An 18,577-nucleotide genomic window follows, 5' to 3' on the forward strand; every position below is an offset into this window, starting at 1 on the left:
AACAAGTTGTTCTCTCACAATTATATAAATAAGTTGTTTTCTTTTTGTTAACGTCGTCAAAATAAATTTCTAAACTTGTCCTCTCTCGGCTTCCGTATCACAGCCCTGGTTGAGATGAATTTTCCTTAAAGATCTTTTTTTTTTCTCCTCACAGGCCGTATTTATGAGCGTGAAATAAAGACGTGCAGGTATGGTAATTACTTGCTTGCACGTAGCCAGCTTATTTTGAGGTATCCCCCCTGCCCGAGGACCACCAAAAACGTGGTTCTGTGTCATTATGGCAAAACTCCAGGCGCGCAGCTCGGGTGATTGTGACGGAGGAGCGATAAGGTCGATGGACTGAGAGCCACCTGGCACCGTCGCAGATCAGCATCAGCAACGCTAGAACGGAGGCAAGAAGCTGACCTTTAAAAAAAAAAAAAAAAGATTAACTCTGGCACAATGTGCTCTGTTGTTGTGCAGCTCGTATAACTCTTACTCTGGTCTCGTTTCTCTTAAACGCGCCACATTTTCATCATTTATCAGACTAGCTGCTTTATCTGTTTGTGTTTGTTGGCTTTGATTCCTAAATCCTCCGTTTTCTCCCCGTCTTCCTGCGTTCTTGGCCCAATTTAGACTGGCTAAGCATTTTTTTTTACTTGCTGAAGCAAACACAAAACAATGAATATAAATCTCTCATAAAAGAAGCCTGGAAATCTCTCTTCTGTTCTTGTTCCATTTGGATTTACACACCAGATTCCTGCTGCTTACCTCGTGTTTACCTGGGCTTGCCAGCTGTTATATTTCAGCTGGCTCTTGCACGTTGATAGCCTGATATAAATCTGTACTGTAAATTCCTGGCAGCGTTGTGGTGCACTCGCTTTCTAATTCTGCCTCCTTTGATTGCCTCTTTATCTGTCCTGAGACTGATTCACTCGTGTTCTTTATGCTTTTACCTCAAAGCCTTCAGTCTTATCTCCCATTTAAAGCTTATACTTATTTGTCTTTAAGAGCTAATATCTCCATTTTGCATTTAAAATAGCTATTTAGTCTGTTTCTGAGACATCTCAAACAATCTGAGCTGTTTTGTTGGTTTTAATTAGTCGGTTTAATTAAACTTCAAATCACTTATATTCTCCCTCCTGAGATTTAGATCAACTCACCTCAGTTTGTTTCTTATTTATCAATTATTTCACTCCTGTTTTGTCCATTAGTAGGTTTTCTTTAGTTTCACAGCTGAAGCTTTTCTATCCTCTAACTTTTGCTACTTTACTGGGTGGATATTTTACTTGTCATTCTTTACTCCTTAGGAGGTGAATTCAGTTTAGGAAAATGACATTTTTAAGGAAAGTTATCCCCCGCATCCACGCCGTTCTTAAATTTCTACATATTGCCATTTTCTGAATAAAAAAGCTTATAAAAAAAAGGAAACTTTTGGACCAAAATACAAGCATGACACTTTATTTGAAAAGTGGTCATATCAGGTAAGGTAGAAATGTTCAGGCTTTTCAACTGGGTACTGAATAAATAGTTTTAGGTATGGACACAATCTGAGCTTTTAAACACCTCTAAGGTTGAGATTTTAAATTTCTTTTTACCTCTTTTGTGTATAATGGATGTATAACTCAGCAGATGATAGTTTAATGCTAATGGTTTCCGTAAAATAAGATAAAGATTGCATAAATTAGGCAGCTGAGGACCAGATTAAACAGTTTCTGTCCAATTCAAGCTTTGCAAAACAAAATCCCATTTTTATTTGTTTATTTTTTATTGGTCCAACTAAATTTTCATTAGTAATTTGTCAAAGATATTCATTAACAAAGCATTTGTTTTGTCTTTTAAGACATATTCCAGGTATGTGCTTTCTCCCTTGATTGTTTGAGATAATAAGTCTTTAAATTTCAATCTTGTTCCCTTTTACAGCAGTGTATTTTCTATTAAGGGATTAACAGAGCTGATTAGAAAGGCAGCCGAGATCTCACTCAGTTCATTTAATTCAATCAATTAATTAGTTTTCTACATGTGATTGCCACAACTGTGTCGTGGGGTTGTTAAGAATCTGTGCTCATTTGTGTTTCATTTCATTTGGGCCCCCTTTTTTTTTATTTCCACCCTTCTGTTTTCTTAAATTTCTTTAAACTCAATCATTTCTCATCTCCTTTGCTGTCTAGTTTAAATAATTTATTTTATTCTGTTTCAGTGATGGGTTTAAACATCTCACATCTCACCTCCTTCCTTTGGCTACACGGAGCATTTGGGACCACCTCTCCTCTTTCTGCCTTCACTCCCTGTCAGTTTGTCTTTCGTCACCCATCCTTCCCTTATCTCAATCTCTCTCCTAAGGTGGTTTGGGTGTAGCCAATCATCTATCTTCCACTTCTCTCTCAGTCTCTGTTCTCTACCTCTTGAGATCTCTCACAAGCCTTATTTTCGTCCTATATTCACCCATTCGTCCCCGTCTGACTCTGATTGAACCCATTCGGTCTTTCAGATTCCCAGTCAACGCCCTGCCTTCCCCTTCCCCCCTCAACCCTTCTCAATACCACTTACCGCCTAATGCATTCTTTATGATACCTAAGGGAAACGACAAAGAATGTCCAAATTGGTGCCAAATTGAGGAGGGGGGGAAAAAAACAGAAAACTAAACACAAATGCCAAGGATGGCAATCTCTGCTCAGCCAGCCAAGCCTGGTCTGATCATGTCATCCTCTCTCACTGTTTCAGTCACTGTTGTGCCGTAGCAATGACCCCAAACATAAATGTTTGATCAGGCTGAGATTGTAAATTCAGAGGCAGTAAACTCCAAGTGTGTACAGGCATAATTCATGAACAAGGAAAGTGGCATTTTAGATGTAACTACAGCAAATGGCTAAAAGCCACACAAGGCTTTTTTGTCTGCCTTTTAAACTCGTTTCCTCAGTCCTCATTCAGACATTTGTACCGGTTTTTCTTTGGTTTGAATTGTTTAAGAGCATAGTGTGTTTTCACTGATGTCTTCAAAGTTCAAAAAGTCTGGGATGCTTCACAGTTAGGAAAATACTTGCGATGATAAACAGAGCAGTGTTCTGTTACTTAGACCCTCCAGGATTTTGCGATGTTGCGATCGCAACTATTAACGCAAAATCAAGCAAACCCCGCGAAATCGCAACTTTTTGCCCAAAACACCGCAACTTTCCCGCAACTTTAACTCAATATTTATTGTTTCTAAAGTGATTCACCACCATTTCTGCGGTCTAGTCTCTTCTTTGTGGGTTTGTGTAGTGTGGAATACAAAATAACCCCAAATAACTCACAAAGAAGACACGTGGCGTCACTTCCTGTTAACATCAGAATGCCGGGAGCATGCAGGAGCAGCGACCGAAGCCAAAATGTGCGCTAATGCTTCACATTTGCCCACAAAGATTTCAGCAAACCAGTTTCCTCCCCAGCTGCAGCTGTTTTGCACGTCCTGCAGTGTAATCATGGAACATAAACGCATCGACAAACACTTTGTGTCTCCAAAACATGTGAGGAGAGCTGCAGACGAGGGACAATCCAGAAATGGTCATGAATGTCAGTTTAGAAGCTGTCAAAGTTCTCAAATAAAGCACCTTTTGATGTCAATGTTTGTTGGTAATTATCTTACAAAACTAGGAAGGATTTTTGGTTTATATATTGAAAGTTATGTTTTTTTATTGATTTTAGTAAAAAAAAATAGCAACTTTTAGGAAAATGCCCCATGAAATCAGGCATTTTAGCCACAACAATCACAAAAAATGCCCGCGAAATCCTGGAGGGACTGGTTACTTATTGAGTATACAATGGTGCTTTTATAATGGTTTTGTCAAAGAAATAGCCAATTGAATTTTCTAAAATGTACCAAGTCTGCGTAAAAGCCAGTGAGAAGGAATAATATGCCAAAAAAAAACATGCAGTTAATCAGGAATGGAGAGCTGTAGGTAATGATGTTAGTTTGGAGTGCTTATTCAGTTCTACTCCCTGGGATTACCTACCAAGATTTTTGAACTGCTTGCCATTTTTGCCAAGCCCCTACCCCTCAGACACTCCGAAGCCATTCAGGGGAAACCCTACAGCCAGACAAGTTATGGATGGATCTGAATGTGATTGGAGTTCCTGTAAGTCTGTGCTGAGATGCAGTTAAATGCTTTGTCGATCTTGAACACCGGATAAATCAACAACTCTTGACGGAAACAGTTGAAAATCAACTGCTCACATCAAAGTGCACTTATTTCAGAGTTCAGCATGTAACCGTTGACATCTCCAATATGTGTGACTTCTCATTTAAAATCTTAAAAATTGAAATGATGGGATTCAAGTTATTAAAAAAAAATCTGTCTAAATGTTTCTAGAGACTTTTGTGTTGCAACATTGTGACAATTTCTTTAAAAAGTTTCCTCTTCATTAAAATTCTCTTTTTTAATAATCGATTATCCTTCTGTACTAACCTTCATCCGTTTTGCACTCATTCACATTTGCAGACTTTTCACCTGTAGCATTTTGGTGTCACGCGGGAATAAATTATTAACGCCTGTCCCTTTTTTTTTTCCTGTGCTCATCCTTCACATGGATAAATGATGGCTCAAGGGATGGGTGAACAGTTTCACTGAAGTGTCATGTTGTAACTGATAAATATTTAAGTGGTTAAAAGCTCTTTTTAGATGGCGATAATGAGAAATGACCTGCGGTTGGTTGCTTAAAGTATTTAAGTCACTTCTAGTTGTGTTACAATCAAATGATGCAGTTTGACTGACCTGTAGATGAGCGTCTCGTCGGCGGTGCAGTTGTACTGTATCTGATACATCCAGACAACGTAAGCTTCAGGCAAACGTCCCAAATCCCATCGGACCTGAGCTGAAGTGGATGTTACTCCTTGTACTCCAACCAACCGGCTCTCTTCCTCACCCCCTTCGTCATCCTCCATGCTCCCTCCATCAGCCCTCTCCCCTTCAGAGGGCTTTCCACTGTTGCCTTCATTAGCTTCCCCATCGCCCCTACTTCCGTCGTCCGTCTCTCCCCCTCGTCCCGCGCCGCCGTTAATCCCTCCGTTTTTCCCTGTGCTGATATCCGATGAACCCGGGTCGGTCCGTAAAATCCCATTGGTCGCGTTCCTGGTGTTCTTGGCGTTAACGCTGTTAACTCCAGTGCTGCCGGTGACCCCGCCCCGGTGAGGCAGTGGGATTATTTTCAAGTCCACAGTGGCAGTGGCTTCACCTGCTGCATTGATCGCGATACATGTGTACGCCCCGTCGTCCCGGGCGACCGTCACCAAGATATCCAAGGTCCCGTTGCTGAAGGAGCTGGTCCTAGATGAGTTTGCAACGATGCGATCATCCGGTGAGACCCAGTGGACCACGGGCTCAGGGTCTCCGATGGCACGGCATTTTAGTGTGGCGCGCTGACCCTCCAGCACCCACAGCTTGTGTGTGTGTCGGGTGATGAGAGGTGGTTCGCAAGTGAACTCCTCCTCGGGAATTGACCAGAAATACCTGAACAACAGAGAAGTCAGTGAGCGGAAGAATGTTTTCTGCCTCAGGGTTAGATTCAGGAAAACGATAATATTGTTTCACGCTGAAGATGAAAGCAGTTTTACTAATTAGGGGTAAAGATCAGACAACAGTCTGTGCAGTTTTAATTCTACACTGATGAAAACGGATCTAAGCAAAGGGTAATTATTGGCAGATGACAGCGCCAGATGTTCCTTTTCCTCTCCAATCTTTGAATAGTTTTACTGCGCTGATAAACCTGTACATGCTTTCATTTATTTGTCAAAAACAACATGATGATGTAGGTTTTTTGATGTAAGAACTTGCAGAATAAACCGAAAATTGGTATATTAGGCTAAGCACAATTCAACTTGGACACCGGTAGCACAAAAATGGAAGATTCTTACCTTCCAGCCAGGTGTGCAGGAGTGGCGCACGTCTCCATATCGTCACCTCGGATAAGCCGTCTTAACCAAAGCAGCTCACAGTTGCAGTGGAGTGGGTTTCCCCCAAAGTTTAGGCTTATGACAGCGTTGTAGGGTGTAGGACTTATCGCTCCTGTCTGTGACCTGACAGAAAAATAAGAAAAAATAAGGAATCAGCTCACCTATATCTGTTCACCACTTATAGTTGGCTTATCCATGTACATTTAGTGCAAAATAAACTTATATATATATACTGGGACAAAGACGGCACCAGACTAGAATAACTGACTTAAACTTGCGTTCCTTGAAGGAATGCATATCGCCCACCAGCTTGGTTGCCAGATTTTTAAATAAAAAATCTTTCTCAATTTATTGGCATTCAAAGCATGTGATATGGTACTACTGCTATACCAAAATTCAGGTTAATATCTGTAAAACTGGCCAAATTGCATCCAATTTATGTGTTTGCTAAGGTTGATTAATTGTGTTGACTTCAAGTTGATCAGTTTTAGGTGTCCATCCAGTTATGACGATCTGAAAGGTTCAGTGACGTCCATTTGCTGGTTCATGAGGTATTTTGCAAAAAAAAAAATGCACACACGCAATTACATGATCGCCTGCCTTTCATGGTAGCAGGCAGTAAAATGCAAACCCACTCGCACATTTCCAAAAGGAGTCATTGAATCATAGTTGCAGCATGAGAGCAATTGGCACTTTGCAGAATAAACATGATGATAAAACGCACTACAAAGGAAAGAGGCTGCTATTTAGCATGGCTGCATACAGAGATAAAGCCCAAGTGGCTACATTTAAATCAGTGTGTTGTAAAGGCCTCTGCAGCATAAGCGACGCCAACTATAATTGGGTAAAGGAGTAAAACCAAAGAGGAGGAAAATGCAACAGGAAATGTACGGCAGTCTTGACTTATAAATGCTGTAAGGTTTCAAGAGACAGGAATGTCCACGTTGTTGAAAAACTAAGTATAACGTAAAATTAAAGGTAACATTTTGATGTGAAATTTGATGTTTTGACATCTGAGCTCATCTTAAAATGTACTTGTATCTCAAATTACTGGTTTTGGTTATGTTTCATTAGTCATAAATCAGGAAAAAATACTACGGTTAACGAGTTGGCTTGTAAATATCTGAAGCATTGCAAACTAGTTCACCAGCTCTTTGCCATTGTGCTCCTTTACTCTGAAGATAGGTTGCATTTCTCCAATGAATGTTTTCTTTACCTCAATAAATAAGCAAGTTTAGTTTGTAAAAGACCAGGTTAAGTAATTTAAACAAAGTGACAAACTGAACAGAAAAGTCTTCAGAAACATTATCTCCTTGTGTGTGTTTTTTGTACCAGATCACTGATTTAAAACCACATTTTTGGCTCAGTATTTCCTCCCACCTGTAATGTTTCCCCTAAGCTACTTTCTTAAAGAACCTGCAAGCCTTAAGAGCTACCTTGCAAAGAGCGGATCAGGAGGCAGAGTTCGAAGCCTGTTGGAGGTCATATCCAGCCGTGCCAGCTTATACAGCTCCCCGAACACTCCTTCTGCTATGTGGTCTATTAAATTATGGTCCAGGTTCAGAGTGTGGAGACTGGCCATGTTCTGAATGGACTCCCATGGTACCCTGTAGGATGAAAATTATTTATGTTTAGAATGATTCACAAGAGATTCTTTTTATTAGTCAACTCTGTCAGGTCATATTCTTACTTTGGAGGAGGAAAAAAAAGGTCTGTTAATCCAGGGAGACGAATTGACCTGTGATGGTTACTGTTCCTTGTGAATTCTTTGACACAGTGTAAGACCTAAACCTGATTAAAGCAGCCGTTTTATTCTAGGAAGAAACGTTTATTTTTTTGGTGAAAGATGGCATCGTGTTTGCCTTTCAATTCTTTTTCTTCTTCTGGCTTTCACAGCAGAGATTCATTTCAGTTTGTTAGTGTTTGCTGCCCAAAAATCAAAAAGGTTAGAGATCGCAAACTGGTAAATATAAAGTTTATGTTTGGTTTGGATCATTGGAAAATGCTGTTGAAAACTGTACTGAACACACATAAAACTAACAATCCTTTCAAGCAACAGCCATCTTAATTTGGAGGGGGAAAATGTGTTGCTCTTAAGAACAAAGCCAGTTTTAGTTCCTCTCTAGACTGATTGCTTTAACGTGATTACCATCTTTCTGTACAGCGAGTGTCTCTGGGGATAAGTTGTGGGAAAGAAATAATTATGAACATTACGCTTGTGGCTTGTATCGTGGAAGGAGGAAAATCAATAAGTGAGATGTTGTGGCCTTTATCATATTGTCTAAATTGTTGCTCCCACAACTCATTGTTTTGTTGGTTTTAGTTATTTTATTGTAAGATATATATGCTAAGCAGAAGTCTTTAACAGCCATTGCTCTGGGGAAAATATTTGCCGGAAATAATTCGATTGATTTATTCTGCAATAAAGCTGCATTTAGCAGTTCGCCGTCAATTTACCTGAAAGTAAAAAAAACGGAAAAAACAAAACCTAATGAACAAATTTTTAGGAGGTTCACCTCTAACCCCAATAAGTCCTCCCTAAGTTTCTTTTGCATGATGTGGCTCGTTTCCAGGGCGTTTTTTTTTTTTACAAGATTTGACACCAACTCTTTGACGCTCAGAATAGACTCCTCAATAACCATTAGAGACAGACGCTGCTCTTCTGTGCATCACTGAAACTCCGCACTTTTCTCGAGACGCGATGGAGGTTGGAGAGAAGCCAAAGTGTTTCAGTTCGGGAAACAATTGAAATGTCTTAATCAGAATTGACAGCCAAATGCTGTTGAATTCATCTACATTGTGTGCCCATATGAAAAGGGAAGAGACTATAATTATTCTTCAGTCTTCCTATTTAGGCCATAATAATAGCCTTGCTGTAAGAGTCTCCATTGTCATATAACAAGATGAGCGAAATGAACCATATACAATATCTTCAGCAGTATACCGTCTGCAATAACACTCATTCACAGAGGAGTGAGCTGGAGAATGGCCTCATCGGGTCTTAACTAAATTGAAGTGAAAGAAAATTATAACATCATCAGAATTGATTCAGTTTTCTGAGCCTTCAGTTCTAGCATCAGCACTTTTAACCACCGTTTCCTCTTTGTCTTTCATAACTTAGGCGTCTCTGCAGGATGTTGTCGTTGTGCCTTGAGGTTTTGGGACCCAACATGTTACCGAGACCGGAGTCCTTACCTCCTGAGGTTATTGTAGGACAGGTCAAGGTCTTCTAAAGTGAGCAGGAAGTCATCAAAAGCTTCAATAGAGACTTTAATCAGCTGGTTGTTGTTGACAATCAGATGTTGCAGGTTGATCAAGCCTGAAAGGTCCTTTGGCCCAAGTATTGTCAGGCGGTTACCTAAGGAGAAAATAGGATATTACCAACTCTTTTCCATTTATTTAATAATTTCCCAGTTAAGCTGGTGTAATATGAAGTATTTTAGCAAGCACTTCTTGATAAAAAGGTTGTTGGAGCTCACCGTCCAGATGCAAAGAGCGTAAGCTCTCCAAGTCAGAGAAGGCCATGGGTCGAATGAGGTGGATTGTGTTTCTCGACAGAGTCAAATCAACCAGTCCAGTCATGTTGACGAAGTCATTCCCGCCCACTTCTGTTATAAAGTTGTCAGCCAGTCGCAGCTCAACCGTGCGCCGGTCAACGTGTGGCGGGACAAACAGGAGGCCCTTATCGGCGCACAGCGTGCTGAGTGACTCGGAAAGGTTTCGGCACACACAGTGGAAAGGACAGGCCGAAACGACGCCCCACGTCTCCCCTGCTCCGATCAGAGAGGGCAGCAGGCAGCATGTGACCAGCGTCAGCCAGTGGAACGCCGGGAAAGTGACGGGGTCGGGAAGGGTCCTCCTGGTCGTCCTCGGGCAGGCACAGTGGAAGAGATGGGATGAGGAGGGTAGAGATGGGACGAGCAAAGGGGGAAGAAGAGAAAACGAGTGGATGGATGAAGGAAAGAGTGACGAGAAGGTGAATCCCTCTGCTCCCTGTGGAGGGTGGAGGTGTGTGCGGGGCAGGTGTGTTTGTCTGCGGGGATGGAGGGGTGGGGGGACGAGCATGGTAGATCGCCTGGCTATCCACAGACCTGGAGAGAGAGAGAGAGTAAAAATAAAACAATGGTTATTGTTTGATAAAATGAGACGTCTGAATTAAGTTAGAAGATGTCTGGTTTCTTGTCTTCCGCCTATCAGAGCTGGAACAAATCAGTGTCTCTGTGAGTACCACTCTGCACTAATCCCTACTTGCTTCCTCATAAAGTTGCATCCGAAATCCATATTTGAAATGGTACTGCAATGTAGCCGATGTACATTAGTGTGCAAAAGTCTTGAGTGGTCCCTCATTTCTTTATATTTTACAAGCGTCTGTTTTTAAGGTTCTTCAAAAGTTTTTTTTTTTTAAATTTCAGCTGCTTTTGACTCATTTTAAGACCAATATGTAAACATTATCAAGGAAATCTTTTCAGTTTACTGAATTCTTTAGCTGTAACCCATGATAAAAAGGCTCCTTAACTCAAGGATGGCACCAGGGTTATCAACATAATAGAAATACAAAGTAAAATAAAACAAAAAAAAAAAGATCTTCGGTATTTTGTTACGAGCACCTGTCGCACATATTATTCTCATGTCCTTTGTTGAATTTACATTTTAAAAAAAGAAAATAGTATTTTAGCCATGGCAAGGTGATTCCCAGAGAGTTATTGAGATAAAGTCTGATCAACTGAAGGATGATGCCTTTCTTAGGTCCCTTGTCCGGGTTTTTTTGATTTTGTTTGTTTTTGTTGTTATTTTTCAAAGATATGGCTTTCAGATACTGCTCATTGGTTGGAGATATTTTATTTTGGCCTGGATTTCTTTTGTCCACTGGATGGGTAATTTGTATAAAAGCAGTCAAAGTCCAAAGAAAGCCTTTGAAAGAGTTTCAAAAAGTCTGTCAGGCTTCTGATTAAGGCCACTTTAAAGGATTGCATGACGGTCTGGCTCCTTGGAATCGAAATAAAAATATATTAGGGATGGTTTTAAACTTTTGCAGTGCACAGAAGCTCTTGGAAATGCCACACACTTTCTTCTACACTAGGTCATTGCCTAGCAGCATCCCAGACGACTGAACACAGTCAGTCCCCATAGTAACAGTTACCTAGAAACTTGTAAGAGGGGATTAGAGCGGCGTTACATCATCGGACCCTTTCCTTAAGACTCTGGGCCCAAGAAGTGAATTGGGTCACAGGTCTGTCATCCTTGATTCTCCAGCAGAGCTAAAGTAAAGCAGCCTGACAGCAGTCAAACACGTACAACCTGTAAATCCAAGCCATGCATTAAAATCTGCCTGTAAACACACGTGTGACTTGGTGATTAGGCATAAAAAAATTAAAAAAAATAAAAAATGAGTCACTGCCACTCATCGCCGGTTGTCGTGGCAACGGTAACCTGGATACGGAGAGTGTGACAGGGGGTTTGTTGCGAACGGTCGCGCTTGCCGTGAAAGTGGGGATGACACGGCGAGTCAGGAAGACGAACGGGCCTCTCCGCAGAAAAGACGGCGTGTTCCTGTGCGGCGCCGTATAGAAACGCGGGATTATAAATCGATGCGCGGCGTAACGCACGCAGCCTGATACTTTGAGCAACAACTGAGGCATAACCATACATCATCCCGACTGTTACACCCTGACACAAATTGCTGCCTAATAGTTTCCATTTGATTCTAGCTTTGCTTTCCGTGTGAAACTAGAAGAGCGCTCGCCATCCATCTCTGATATTGAGGCGGCGATGATGTGAAATGTGAGGTTTTGATTTTTTTTTTTTTTTCCCCTGTTCTCAGCACTGTAATAGACCAGGCTACACTGTCCCAAGTTTTTGAACCCTTCTCTTTGAGAGATAAGAAACCAAGTGGCTGAAATGATTATACATTTTATCTCCGGCTCCTAAATATTCATACTTAAAATCAAAGAAAAGGGACAAAATGGGCAGTATTGCAGTTAGATGGGAGTAGACTTCATATCCTGATGAAAATGCATGAAATTCCTTTTTAATTTGATGCATTTTCCTTTGAAACTGGACTTTCAGGCAGAACTTTAAACTACATCAGTTATTTAAAGGGAAGAAATAAAGCAGAAACAGTCTTGTTTATGCGCATTTAATAGGAAATTAGCTAAATCTGGCGACTCGAGTGAGCAACAACAGATGCAAGTTTGCTTTTTGTTGCTTGGTCATTACTTTTTCCCTGAACAGAGCTAGTGACAACTTGGTAACTCTTAAAGAAAGTCATCTTAGCGCTTGTGCCACATAGTTATTTCCTTATGTGTGTAGAGTCATCAGTTTGGGTAAAAAAACGGAGGGGAAAGTGCCTGCAGCAGGAGAGGGTGGGTGTTTGTGCGTGGGACAAAGTTATGAATGCCTGCAGTGACAGCTCATCCTCGGGGCAGTCGATGTTGGAGGCCTCCTGAGCCCCTGCAGAGGCATGAATATTAAAATGTAAAAAAAACAACCAAAAAAAAAAACCATATATAGGTCTGTGAAGTAAAATGACAGGAAAATATTGCTTGGCAGCGTTCCCTGAAAACCTAAACATCAGGTGGTGTTACAGTTCAGACAGGGAACTATACGCTCCCTCCTGTTTGTCTTCAATCCCACATTTGTCCTTTTTTTAAAATGTCAAGACTACAGTACTTCAGATGTTTGTTAAACCCAATATCTTATCCTTCATTTTGTAACAAAAGAGCCCAAATAATCACGCCGCATCGCTGGGTGGCGAAAACACAAAACACAATGGAAGAACTTTCTGAGCACGGCTAAAGAGTCCCAAAACAATTACAGCTCGTTTTATCTCTCATACAGTTTGGTTTATTTTAAACCGTTAACCATTAACTGGTGACGGTCGGACAAAGCGATCCAGATATCGCCGTCGGAACGTGTTTTAGTTGGTAGATTCTGTGAGCATCTGGGAATTTATGACCCTAAACCCAGATGAAGCATTTCTAAATGCAACATATGGGCAACAAAATGGACACTTGCAGTGCCTGCTACGTACATTATAATATCTAAATTTTGCACACAGATAAACAACAACAGTGTTGGTTTGTGTATCAGATTCACAAAATTCAATATTAGCAGAATTTCAGCCCGATATAGGGACTCAAGTGTGGGGCAACAAATGCAGCTTTGCTTTTTAGTTTATGCTGCTTAGTCCTGACAGTTTCCTTGAACATAAAGAGGCCTTCAAATAGCAAGAACTTGGTAGTGTTTAAAGAAAAACACGTGCTCCATCTTAGCACATATAGTTATTTTCTCATGTGCAGTGTCATCAGTTTGTAGAAAACAGGAAGCGGATACAAAATGTATAAATATACACTGAAGAACTGTTAAGACTGCACTAAGATTTGAATTTATTTAATTGATATAATTCTTTAGCTATATATTTGGACATGCATGTGCCCTGTGATCCATCAGGGGTGTTACAGCACCCTCTTGACCCTGCTTCCCACGGCCAGACATGGAAAGCCAGGCGTAGAGAAACGGGTAAAAACAGTTTAATTGTTGTTGGGATTTCTAGCGCAGAAATCTGCCTGCAGTGTCTCATTGCAGCTTGGCTACCCGGAGGCAGCAAACGGGGGTTTTTTTGTCTTTGTTCACGTTAGTAATATGTAACGTTAGGGTAACAAGGTTGTTTGTAATAAGCTGCAGACTTTATTCTGTTTTACTTTTGTGAATAAGGTATGAAAACAACAACAAAAAAACCTGCTGGTAGCTACAAACGTTTGCTGGTTGAGGTGCATGAAGCTCTGTATTGTTGTTCTCCATTTTTAATTTTAGTTTTTTGGATCACATTTGTGTAATTGGGACCAAGAGAAAAAAGAACGTCAAACACGAAGCATGAAAACTTGTGTCAAGATCATAGGAACACTTTGTGTGATAACCCATATGGATCTAAACCCTGGTCCTCGAGGGCCACCATCCTGCATGTTTTACTTGTTTCTCAGCTCCAACACACCTGATTTGAATCAATGGGTGACTAACAGGCTTCTGCAGAACATGAAGAGGTGATTTAACCTCTGAATCAGGTGTGTTGGAGCAGAGGAACAAGGAAAACCTGCAGGATGGTGGCCCTCGAGGACCAGGATTGCCCACCCCTGATCTAAACCATTCATCAACTTGTTTTGTTTTCAAAACTTAACTAGCTAGTTTCCTCCTCCTCCAACTTATTGCTCATTAAATTTCTATATTTACACGCTTGGTGCCACTTCCCAGAATGCAATGCTCTGACGTCAGACTCGGTCCCCCTACAGCGAAGCGTGTCCAGATTTGGCTGCTACTTTGTCATTTTTCTAAATCTGTTCGTCCAATTAACCCAGATGCGCTGAAACTAAGTTTTCCTTTATTAAATGTTGTTTTTTTTAAAATATCAAAACGTGTTTTAACGTGAATGAGAAGTGCGAACTCAATGTCCATTTTAGTGTGGACAGGGCTTTGAACTCTGTCCCTGCCTCGTTTTCCCCGCTCCAACGCTCATTTTAAAACCCTCCTGCTTCATCTTTCTTTCCCGTCTTTAATTTGTACTTTGTCTCTCCTCTTCCTCCTTGTGAAAGCCCCTCACATCGTTCTCCTCCAGGCATGCCTGCTCCATTCGAACCCCCCCCCCCAATGTCTCTCTGACTTTATTAGTCATGCAGTGCATTGTTTCCTCGCCTTCCCCTCCATCTACCTGCGCTCTTCATCCTTGCTCACCTTCCATCTTCTAGCCATCCGTGCCCCTGGCTCCTCTGTAAATTTCCCCTTTTCCCTTTGTCTCATTCCACCTTTTCTTTTTCTCTCAGCCTTGTCTGCCCTTGAGGCAACCTGAGTACGACAATGTTATCAGTCACAGCTCCTCCTCGCCATCTTTTCACTCCTCGTCTTTTTGTCTTTCTGTCGCCCGCTCACTCCGCCGCTGACCTCCACATCTCCTTCCCTCTTCTGCTTGCACTTTTTGTCCCTCGCTCTCCTCACGCACTCTCCTCCCCCTCAGATCGGATGCGCCACACATGATTGTGTTGTATTCCCTTCTGTGCCCTGACCATCTGAGACACAATCCTTCCTCACTTTCCCCTTCATTTATCTACTTCCTCGCCCCATCTCTCCTCCCCATCTGCTTCATCACTTGATTATCCCGTAGTCATTTTCCTCCCTTACCTCTTCCTCCCTCCTGCAGACTTCCCCCCCTCCTTTTCATCAGACTCTTCTCCTTCACATATTGCTCTAAGATCTCATTTTGCAGCCGTGGAGTGCAGCATCGAAGCTTCCTGATGCTCGTGCACACAAAGTTGGATGTAACGGATCCCTTCACTCACTCATCGATCTGACCCAGAAAGATGGATAGCAACCTGTCCAATTCATTTCCACTCACCCTCTTGATCTTTGTTTCTCCTCCTTCCCCGTTCTCCTTCCACACCGTGTCTCTAAATCTTCTTTTGAACAAAGAAGCTAATGGATTGCTACAGGGATTGTCATTTCGTCAGGTGAAATATTTAACGTTTCTCCACACGGGGAGGTTTTCTGTCTTTGGCGTCAGCCCGATTCAAGATGGCTGCAACAGCTAATCAACCTTAGAAAACCACAATGGCTACAACTCGATCAACTTGGCAGATATTGAGCTAAAATCTGGTGTGGCACGAGCTGATAGTCGTCCCCGGCATTTATTCTGAGCGCTCACAGACGGCAGCGAACCTTTGTTTAAAACTTTGGCATTCAAGAGGGAAGTTGGTACGAAGTCTTTAAAGGGAAAGTTTGTTTAAATTTTCAGAAAGTCTCTTCACATTCTGAAAACTGGCTTGAAAACATCCTGCTTTTGGTTGTCATTCAGTCACTTGGTTGATTTTAAAAAGTCCTTTTTAGAGCCAGTCTGTCTGTATGCTCACCAGTTTCCACCACCGCCATCAAGATTACATAAAAACTACCTCCAACATATCACTGCTTCAATTCAAACGCAAATCTCACATTATCTATTTAAGTTTGAAACAGCATCGCTAGTTAAAAAATGCTTATTCCAACTGTTTGGGCTTTTTTTTTTTTTTTTTTTTTTTTATCTACATTGCTCTCGGTTGTTCTGTAAAACTTTTTAATTCCGATTTTTATCTCCCCCCCCTCCTTATCTCTCCCTGCCTCTTTCCTCTGCTGCAGTGCTCGAACTTCCCCTCTTTTAAAATCAATAAAATCTCATCTTACACACTGTACTGGTGCAGCAGGGGCTGCGCACGCATCTACATGTGTGCACCGTCATTAAGGCCGGCTGCTACAGCGTCTGCGTTTAATTTGGACGTATCAACTAACCGCACCGCTCGTCTAATGTGCATTTGTGTGAACCTTTCTGGAGGATTAATGCAATGTTATGTTTTTTTTTTTTTCCCCCTCTCTGCACTTAAGCAGCATCTATTCCAGAGTTAGCTGCTGTATTTGCAACAAGCTCGGAGCCTTTAGCCCGCAGAAAGGCCATTTCTTGTTTTGATCTCACGACACGCAATAAATAAGCCTTCAGACGTGTGACGAGAGTAAATAGAAATGGAATGAGGATTTTGTGTCAAATTACAAATAATGAGGGATGTAGTGAACAATAAAAAAGCTAGCAGACTGTAAATAGAAATGTTTTTTGACAGCACCTGTGCTCTGTGTTGGTGGTTTGAGCTTCTTGGCATGTTGACTGTATCTGGAGCTCCTGCTTTCTTCTATTTTGAGAAACCTCTTGCTCCCCCTACCCTGCATGAACCTTTTTTACCCTCCAGAGAGCAGAGAGGCTGCATGAAGCGAGAACATGAGCTAAAAGCGTTGAGAAGGGGGGGGGGTGAGTTAAGAAACTACTCTGCACCCTCCTAATGTTCGAGCAAAAACTGTGCTGCGAGGCTGCACCTTACACTTCCTCGTGACAATAAGCTAGTGTAGATTCTCAGTCATCCAGGCCGTGGTAAATCCAAAAAAGATTAAAAAACAAAAACAGCTGGACTTCTATTCTGTAGTTGAAGACGTTTCGCTTCTCATCTGAGGAGTTTTCTCAATTCAGAAACAGAGAGTGTGGAGTTTGAGCTTTTTAAAGCTGAGATGTGATGTAAGCTGGATTGCTTGCAGATTGTTCTCGTTCTCCTAACAACAGAGGCTCATTAGGGTTCTTGAAGGTGTTGATATAAGAAGAGAGAAACCAACATTGAACAGAGGAGGTCTCAGATTTCAGCTTTCAAAAACCTATAATGGAGCTTTAGGCCTGATCCCCAGTCAGTTTCACTCCAATCCACACCTGCACTCATGTGACAAGAGCAGCCCATCAGTGAGTCAGACAAACAAGGACCCTAATGAGCCTCTATTGTTAGGAGAGTGAGATCCATCTGCATGTGAATCCATCTTACATCACATCTCAGCTTTAAAAGCTCAACTCCACACTCTCTGTTTCTGAACTGAGAAAGCTCCTCGGATGAGAAGCGAAATGTCTTCAACTACAGAATAAAGTCCAGTTGTTTTTGTTTTTTAACCTTTTTTTGGACTTAACGCTTCCTCGTTTTCGGAAAGTTTTTAAACGCCAAACAGACCCTTGTCGGGGCGCAGCAGCGTTTCGCGAGGCCCAGCCGAAAGTGAAGCTGCTAATAGTCTGATGAATATCCATTTAAGTGTTTTTTTCCGTGATACTTTTAAGCACATTCAAAACTGAAGTAATTAAGAGGAGCTTCACGCTTGACTTAAAAGCCCTAATGTGTCTGCAAGTTTCATTATATTTCACACTGAAGACCTAATGAACTCAAAGGTTTCATTTGCTTGTTGGTCTGTTTTTTTTCCACTCCTCTGTGGATCATTATAAATGTCAGGCCCTCAAAAATGCCAGGCGCAATAATTACCATTAATAGACCGCACGTGTGTAAATCTGCATATAAATATACAGATCTGCGTGCCGCCTCGTGTGTTCGCGCATCCACCCGGGCGCCCGCAAATGCCATTAGCTCGTAATCGACTTAAATAGACTTAAAGGAATGTTGCGGTGTTTATAAACAAGGGGATTTGTATTAGCTCTCGGAAGCCACTTATCACAAGCGCGGTAATCCACGGATCTGATTGGGTTACGAGTTGGTGCGCAGTGAGACTTCGGTCCCCCCCAAAAAAAAAAAAGATTAACTGCTGACACCCAAATATCCCAACGTCCTGAATGTTATTGTTGGGCTGCAAGGTTGTAGAAAACTAAAGTTAAAAAAAAGCACTCAAGCTCTGCTGCATTGTTAAATCAAATATCGAGGCCGCCTCTCTCTCTCTCTCAGACACACACACACACACACTCACACGGTTCCTTTCAATCACGCCAAGTCTTTCCAGAAAGTGCTCTCACTCATAATTCCAGGCCCTCGATATAAGGTGAGCATACTGAAACGACCACGAGCATACCAAAACAGTCTTCCCACACACTCATAATTATAGAGAGGCCGACACATAGACACACACACACACACACACACACACACACACTTTTCTCTCCAGGCAAGAAACAAAAGAACGCCCACATTGCCTCTTCTTGCAGCTGCCGTGCGTACTGTAAGCCCACTCATCCTTTTGATACTATTGCTCTTCTGCCGTATTGTCCTCTTTAGTCAACCAGAATGACTGCAAACGCCAAAAAGAGGGGGTAAAAAAAAAAAAAGAATCAATGCAGCAGTTTGAACGCGC

At 41.7% G+C, this 18,577-nt stretch overlaps 2 protein-coding genes across 5 annotated transcripts in view; one reads left to right on the forward strand and one right to left on the reverse strand.

Moving 5' to 3' along the window:
- The window catches only part of pcxb (pyruvate carboxylase b), a 393,092-nt gene that overhangs the window by 231,443 nt on the left and 143,072 nt on the right, over window positions 1-18,577 (forward strand). The gene's annotated exons all lie outside the window — the stretch shown is intronic.
- LOC108234853 (leucine-rich repeat and fibronectin type-III domain-containing protein 4) overlaps window positions 1-18,577 on the reverse strand; it is a 48,570-nt gene that overhangs the window by 9,048 nt on the left and 20,945 nt on the right. For all 3 annotated transcript variants that reach the window (XM_017414399.3, XM_017414396.3, XM_017414398.2), the window contains 5 exons: window positions 9,388-9,999; window positions 9,104-9,266; window positions 7,345-7,515; window positions 5,870-6,031; window positions 4,731-5,465 (listed from right to left, as the gene is read on the reverse strand). In XM_017414399.3, the coding sequence (XP_017269888.1) occupies window positions 4,731-5,465; window positions 5,870-6,031; window positions 7,345-7,515; window positions 9,104-9,266; window positions 9,388-9,973 (1,817 nt within the window). In that variant the 5' untranslated portion in view covers window positions 9,974-9,999. The remainder of the gene's footprint in view (window positions 1-4,730; window positions 5,466-5,869; window positions 6,032-7,344; window positions 7,516-9,103; window positions 9,267-9,387; window positions 10,000-18,577) is intronic.

This window comes from Kryptolebias marmoratus, linkage group LG7 (genome assembly GCF_001649575.2).
Source record: "Kryptolebias marmoratus isolate JLee-2015 linkage group LG7, ASM164957v2, whole genome shotgun sequence".
Taxonomy (NCBI): Eukaryota; Metazoa; Chordata; class Actinopteri; order Cyprinodontiformes; family Rivulidae; genus Kryptolebias; species Kryptolebias marmoratus.